At 37.6% G+C, this 7,807-nt stretch overlaps 1 protein-coding gene across 1 annotated transcript; it reads right to left on the bottom strand.

Annotated features, from left to right (window-relative positions):
• Positions 1-201: 201 nt before the first annotated feature.
• On the bottom strand, positions 202-7,736 carry LOC100374892 (large ribosomal subunit protein eL13-like). The gene is made up of 4 exons (XM_002739251.3): positions 7,659-7,736; positions 7,160-7,409; positions 4,936-5,109; positions 202-470 (listed from the first exon to the last, which is right to left on the bottom strand). The coding sequence occupies exons 2-4, from the start codon at positions 7,403-7,405 to the stop codon at positions 252-254; spliced, it is 639 nt and encodes a 212-aa protein (XP_002739297.1). The 5' UTR covers positions 7,406-7,409; positions 7,659-7,736; the 3' UTR covers positions 202-251.
• Positions 7,737-7,807: the final 71 nt, after the last annotated feature.

The raw sequence follows: 7,807 nt of genomic DNA, 5'->3' as shown, positions 1-7,807 counted from the left end.
ACTTGTCATACAAGTCCAAAATAGCACAGATGTTCAAGGCTGTATTCTTTATCAGAGAAGAACTCTTTTCACCAGTTGAGACCACTCTTACATCGCCTGCTAATGCCAACTCCCCCTCCCCCAATTGATTTTGGTGTATTCATAGAGGCTTTTAGCAGGCGATGTTAAAGCATGCAGCTTAAAAAAGAAAAGTACACAGAGTCCCTGAAAACAGCAGATTTTTTTTTATTTTATATAACTTTACAATATGATTACTTCTTTTTCACCATTGCTGCTTCCTCTGCTGCCTCCTTGGCTCTCTTTGCCCTGATACCAAACAACCTGGCGTGAGAACGTGCCACACACATAGCTTGGAACACGCTGTGTTTCTTTTCTTCATCTGTAATTGCTCGTGCTTTATCTTTCTTGTATACACGTGTTATTGGCATAACTGGACCAGAAAGCTGTTTGGCCATCTTCAACTCTTCCTCCTGAAAATGTAGAAACAATAAAGCTCAGAAAGATGTGAGCTGCTTGATGTAAAATTCAGACCAGTTGCAGGACACTTAAACTGAAGGTACAATTAATTTTGGTGTGATATGTGCTTCACTGGCAGAATTATTTTATAAACTGAATAATTTCGTCAATTCTGTGGTTTGTTAAAATGTTTACATAGTTGTAGTGTATGTTCATGCACTATAACAGCATTCCAACAGTTTTTGTAGCAAGGGTTTGTTAATTTTTCATTTTTAAAATAAGAACACAGAAATGAGCAGTAATTTAAATCGGGAGGATCATCACCTGGGCACGCATGGGAATTGAGTCCCGAACGACGATAACACCACACACTAAAATCGCAAAAGCTCATGGGTAGACGCTTGTTTGTAAACAATGACATGCTATGGCCATTTGACGCATGCGCAGGTGACGAGTCCCTCGCTTTAATAGTAATTTACTCTAGCATTCCGAGTGATTTTCAAAATTCAGGGTTCCCTTTTCACTTGTAGCATAGGGTACAAAATCAAAATAGTGGGTAAAATACACTCTACAGAGTAAATGGGAACACTGCAGTATATACTGTAAAAACCCTCAAATAAGAGCCACTTTGTAACACATTCATTTCTGGGTGGTGCTTATTTGAGGTAACATGTTGACAACTTTGTAGCCAGTGGCTCTTAAACCAGGGTCATCAAACTTTTTCATTGTGAAATAGGGAAGGGGATAGCAGTGTTCTCCCCAGGCCTTTCAAGCACTGCGGGCCCGCGTCGCTTAGACAAACAGCCGCGTCGCTTTTGTTTCGCCCGCGATCCTTGAAATCCTGCCCGCGATGCTTATTCACGTTGTATTGTTTACAAGTGTCAGCCTCGTCTAGCACATCTTTAAAACAATAACATGTATTGATCGAAAGGTAATCTCGCCTTTGTACATAGTTAGCCTTACACAAACAGTGATAAAAACGGAAGTCTACAAGAAGTTACTAAGTCTATCAAGGGTGCGGAGCAGGCAAACCCAAAATACTAGGGTAGTAATAATTTGCCCATTGCGTCGGGATGGTCTATCCCGAGTTGCTGCACTGCGATTAATTGCGTTTTTACTACTTCATCGCCAGTGACACTAATTACCAAGAATTAAAAAAACAAGTGAAATTAAGTCGCATCGGGGAAAAAAAACTGTAAATAAATCGAAGTAAAAATTATTCAACTGCAGACGAGACGGACAAGGAAAAAACGAACCCTGACCTCTAGAAATACCTCATTCATAGTGCGTCATTACCGAGGAACGCCACCCTAAGGCGACGTAACGCATGTAGTGACATCACAACCAATGCATGCTGGGTTACAGCGGAGATTTTGACTGAGGTAACAAAGATGGCGGCGCAGAGTGCATTTTTTTCCGCGATGTTTAAAAACAACATTTCGTTGGCGATTTTGATGTAATTTCTTAGTTAATCATCAATGAATCGTTTTAATTAAGCAAACATTCTAAGTTTGTGTATTTTTAAACAAAAAAGTCAGGGACCGATGATCGCAACAGCAGCGGTGAATACCCGTTCAACGCAATGCCGTCAGCTGACTATGTTACGGTGATCGTAGCGTTACACAAATAATAGATAGATCAATGAAAAATCGCTGACTTTAGTTTTGAAATGCCGTTGTAGAAAAAAAATGTCATTATTGATTTATTAATTTCTTCATACAGATTTTACAAATTTAACAAACAAATCCCCCCCCCCCTTGGCTTGGCTTAGAGTCTGGGGAGAACACTGGGATAGGCAAACACACACACAACCAAAACAGACAAGTAATTATTAATGAGGTATCATTGCAATTAATTTATTCTGTAAAAATACTGTTATGGGAATAACAAATGTCAAATACGACGATTCGACGTTTCATCGATAATGTGTAGCGATGCCTGAAGTCACGTTTTACTGACAATGCGTAGCGATGCCTGAAGTCGGATTTGGTAGCACTTTCAGTGTCTGACCCTACACTCGAATCACTTGTACTTCCGTTGTACAATTGTTTCCCAAGTTTAGTACGGCAAACTTCTTTCTTGAAAACTGGGAATAACTTGGGTGGCTGTGGCTGGCGTGGTGGTTGATTTGGTGACGATATCAAATAGTTTCGGATAGAATTGATCTGACCAGCATGCAGCAGCGACAGGAGAAGACATACTTGCAGTTATTTATGGCAAAAACAATAAATAAAAACACGTTTTTCTATAGATTTTTGCAGCTTGGGTACTTGGGCATTGTTTTAATTGCGCTAGACGTCTGACAGTACAGCTTTGGTTTATATTTCCTGTTTCATAATCAAGCCAGCTTATAATGATTTGTTAATGATATTCACGTACTTCACAGTCCACGCACAGGGTCAAACTATAGCCCCACCCCTATATAACCAAATACGAAACGATACCGAGAAAGTAACAATTACATGTATTAAAAACAATTTCCTGTGACCAATCGGAGAGACGAAATCATTCACGAAAGCCCAGGCCTGTTACAAGGCATTTTCTGATTGGTACAAGTTCAGATTATTTTCAATTCTCACAAATAGCTAATTTAAATATTTGGGTCAGGCGGGTCACGTAGACTTCACTTTGCTGTAAGACAAGTTGATCGCGCAAGTTTGTGGAACTAATCCACTCGACTTCAATTTTGATTATTTTCGGCAAGAGAGTCCTCTCCAAACTAATGCCAGTTATTTTGTTACTTCCCTGAAGATTTTGTCTCGAATCACCCCAAAACGAACTTCTCAAATGAAATGCAAAAAATAACCCAAAATCACGATCAGCGAGAGTGGGCTGCGTAATCATTACATTCTCACAGTCGGAGCTACGTCACGATCCCTCAAACGTTGCCAGGACCGGATTAACACCTCCGTTTTCCCCCACGCTAAGGAAAAAATCTTTTGTTTTCTGCTGACTTCCTGTTCCGGTCCGTCTGTGAGAATGTATTTTCGATACCTCCGATTTTCCGATAAAGGCGTTCTAAAATCATGACGTTCTTTACTTGGTTATAAAGACAACATTGACAATGAATATCTCAACGTGTCCTTCGGTGTTTCGGAAAAAAAACATACTAGTAGTTACTACTGAATAGTTTGTGAATTGGTCAATTGTGTGTCAGAAATATAAAATGGACAAGTTGACAGTCACATTCACGCTCTCAGTGCATTTCTTTCGTCTATCATTCTTCAGTTCTCAATTACACAGGACATCAGGCAAGTTATGGGGATAATCTTTATTTGTCTCACACCTTCTGTGGTGCAATAAACAATGCAGGGTGGAAGTGAGGCACGACAAGCTCGGTGTCTGCCTGATTGTAAACAACCGGGCGGCTGGCGCTTATTTCAGGGTTCTTATTGACAAAACCACTCAACTCTTGGTGGCTCTTAATGGAGGGTCAAATGTAACAAATTTTCACTGAGTGGCTCTTAATTGAGGGTGGCGCTTATTTGCAGGTTTTTACGGTAGAAGATGTCCATCTTCTATATCCTGCAATGTTTACATGATTTATCTGTCAATGCCCTGAAGACAAGGGACGACGTCTAAAGATCGATGTCTGATAAAAAACTTAATTCCTTTATTTTTTTCCAAACCCCCCTCACTCCCACTGAAACTTAATTGATAAATATTGGTCATGGCGTTAGACTACATTCACCATTAAATACAAATTGATAATTGGACAGGAGTATTGCATAGCAGTTGGTTGTCGGGTGCGTGTAAAAAGATTTTACAAATGCACCTCATTTGACGCAAAGATTTACACTCGAACCAAACCATTTTTCCGTTTTTTTTTCCTTTTTCGGTTATTTCTGTCCATGATTGGATAGAAAAAAAAACGAACTACAAATACTCCAAGATTGTTTTGACTTCATTAAAAAATAAAATCGTTTTTGTAGGATGGAAACTTTGAGGTCACCCCCCCAACCCCCAAACTAAAGCAAACAAGTTTTTTATCCGACATCGATCTTTTGACGTCGTTCCTAATAGAACTCAAACCATATTTGTTGATCTGAGAAAAATCTTAAAATATGTACCTGGACGATCATTTTCTACAAAAGACGATAGGGTAGGGTAGGGTAGGGTAGGGTAGGGTAGGGTAGGGTTCTATTTTTTTTTTTCATTTTCAAGATGTTAAACAGACCCTCAAGTGAAGTCTTTCTCTACACATTCAGCAACCAAGATAATGATCTTTCACCGTTTTCCCCACAGACCCTAATAACTTTTACATTGTAAATTCTGATGGTAATATTGTAATAAAATGTGGAAATTTTGCGACTTTTGTTTCTTCATTAGGTGTTGGAAATCAAGGACAATGCAAATAATTACGCAATTTCATTTTCAACAAAACATAATATGCATTTGCACAAATTTTTGGGTGTGGGTTTCCCCCCCGTCACTAAGTTGGACAAGGTAGATGAATGTAGAAACAATGTACAAACTTACAGTGCTATCACCCTTGCTAGGTTTGGATGCTTTCTTAGGGAAGAGAATCAACTTAGTACGGTATTCCTTTAACCTCTGTACATTAGCTTGAAGAGATTCGGCTGATTTATTTCGCCTCCTGTGGTCAACTGCAATACCAATTGTTGGCGCAAACTTCTTGTAGATTCCAGCAGCCTGCAATCAAATTACTGTGTCAATTATCAGTTAAACATTGAGAACAAGCAGCCAGTCGGCTGAGATAGCTCTGCTGTTAGCAATGCACATTTCAATTAAAGAACTGAAGACATCATTAGAAAATGAACAATATGTATAATATCAAAGCAATGGGACTTGCTGTTTTCAACAAGAATCTATAACTTTTCACCAAAAATGACAAAAACAATCATCAAAATTAGATAATTGAAGATATCACCACGAAATTAACAAATCTGAAAGAGGTCCACATGTAGTACCTATATATGTAATATAAAAACAATCAGACTTGCTATTTTCACAAGTAGTCGAAAATATCACTTTTTACCAAAAATGACAAAAATATTCACCAAATTTAGAGAATTGAAGATATCATTACAAAATGAACAAATCTGAGAGAGGTCCACATGTAGTACCTATGTATGTAATATCAAAGCAATTGGACTTGTGGTTTTTAACAATAAGTCTAAAATATCACTTTTTACCAAAAATATTCACCAAAATTAGAGAATTGAAGATATCATCATGAAATGATGAAACCTAAGTGAGGTCTACCCAAGGTACATATACACCAAGTATCAAAGCATTCAGGGTTGTAGTTTTTAAGAAGTCGACAGACTGACAATCACTCATATGATAAGCTCTGTTCGACAAAGTCGACAGCGGAGCTAAAAAAATTTGTATTTCGCCATCTTACTCATCAGTTTTAAACCACCTGATTTTTTTTTTCAATTTCATGCAATTGTAAAATACATGGTAGAATGGGAGAAATGAACATGGATCTTGTTGGTAGCACAAACAATATTCCCAGGGATGAAAGAAAGACCCTGTCAACCAGGAAATTATGATCAATGAGGAAGAGGAACTTGACAATTGGGATGAGATACAGCGACCCCTCGCTAAGTCATGGTTGTTAGGATTCAAGCAAAAAAAATGTTTTATTGAGGGTCTCAACTTATCAAGGACAGACAGGAAAACAAATTACGAGTTGATACCTTGAAACAAGCTACCAACACCTTTTGTAGCCCAGTAATTGACAAGCACCGAGTGTTGAAGCTGACATCACCATGGTTTGAAAAACATTGGCTCTGACCGCCTCATAATGACTAAACAATGAAGTGTTCTCAGAAATGTAGCATAAAGTATTGGCTAATTAGACTAACAATAAGATATGCCAATGCTCTCTTATTGTTATATGGAATATATTATTCATTCAAAATTATAGAGTTGGAGTTATCTCTACTCTATAATGCCCTGCTGGAGAGGACCCAGCATGAGTAAATAAATTTAATGCTACTTCAATGTAACATTGTCTATTCTGAAATTTACGTTGTTTTGAACTGTTAAAAATATATCATGTGTTAATTTCAAGGCAGTTGTGTTACACATCTTGTGATCTTTTAGAGTGGTATAACTGAACAAATGACTGGCAGTCTGCAACTTTAAATTGAATGGAATCGACCCAGAAATGGTTGATGACAAGCTTAAATTTTGCCAATTTTGGTTTTAGAAGATACACATGCATATGAACTTTATAAACTTAAGAAAAGAAAATTGCTGCCCATTGATTTCTAATCAACTTTTCCAAAACAAAACCTGTGCAACCTATGTAAACCATTGTATTGTGCCTTTGAGGTAAATTTTATCAACCAATATAATTTTTGTGGAATTAAAAAATAATTGATGGATTTTTGGGATGGAATGCATGTGTATATCCATTTATTATTTTTATATTGTAAGATTTGGCCAATACAAAGTACAGAACAAGCCCAGACTTTTTTAGGCAAGGGTTATACAACCCCAGTTGACAATAGAAAATAATGTGTACGCAACTTCTGTATTCAGGATAGCTGTACACAAACATGGTTGGTTTAAGAATACCAAAACAGTGATCAACTGGATTATTTATCAGACTTATTTATCTAATTATTTCCATTTTTGCAGTGCACTTGGGTGACAAATCCCTAACACAACCCTGCTACCAGGGTCTGTATTAAAGGTGCAAACTTAACTGTGATAACATTGAACTTGCCTTCAATTCCTCCAATGAGAAACCACGTCCACTCCTGGTTTTGGTGTTGTATTTGGCTGTAGGACACCTGACCATTGGCCTAACTGGACCACCCACAGGACGTGGGGCTATTTTTCTTGCTTTTTTGATACGATTCTTACGACGACGAACTTTTCTCATTGGCTGGTTGAACCATGTTTTCACCCATCTCTCCCAATCCTTGTGGAAATGGCCATTAGGTATTACGCTATTACGTAGCTTGGCCATCTTTCTGTGTGAATTAACAAACAATATTGTCAAAACATGTGGATAAACACATTGACGGTCAGGTCAGTAGTCATCAGTAGGGCAAACTTTCGAGGCAAAAATACTGTTTATTTCCAGGTTATTCAAATAAATCTTTCTAGATTATAAATCTATAATTATATATATATAGCTGCCAATCATTAAAATAGTCGTATTTTTAAAAGATGAGTGCAGATTCAATGGATTTTCAAAACAACCATCTCTAAATACACACCTTCTCTAATGGCCGTCTACCGAAAAGAACGATCGTAGTGCATGTTGGGTATACTACGAACCTCCGTCCAGAAAAGATAACTAGTTGATACAAAATAATCGTAACATATTAATACCTCCAAATTTAAATTAAATTTTTTGAATAAAGTA

The sequence above is a fragment of the Saccoglossus kowalevskii genome, chromosome 6 (assembly GCF_978046115.1).
Source record: "Saccoglossus kowalevskii chromosome 6, keSacKowa6.1, whole genome shotgun sequence".
Taxonomy (NCBI): Eukaryota; Metazoa; Hemichordata; class Enteropneusta; family Harrimaniidae; genus Saccoglossus; species Saccoglossus kowalevskii.
The sequence above is the reverse complement of the archived record's forward strand: the minus strand, read 5'-3'. Positions and strand labels throughout refer to the sequence as shown.

Excerpts from the sequence above, each read along its gene's own strand:
- LOC100374892 (XM_002739251.3), bottom strand. The coding sequence starts at position 7,405 with ATGGCCAAGCTACGTAATAGCGTAATACCTAATGGCCATTTCCACAAG. Across the intron at positions 5,110-7,159 it reads TCTCATTGGAGGAATTGAAG|GCTGCTGGAATCTACAAGAA; the intron begins GCAAGTTCAATG and ends ATTTGATTGCAG. Across the intron at positions 471-4,935 it reads CTAGCAAGGGTGATAGCACT|GAGGAAGAGTTGAAGATGGC; the intron begins GTAAGTTTGTAC and ends CTACATTTTCAG.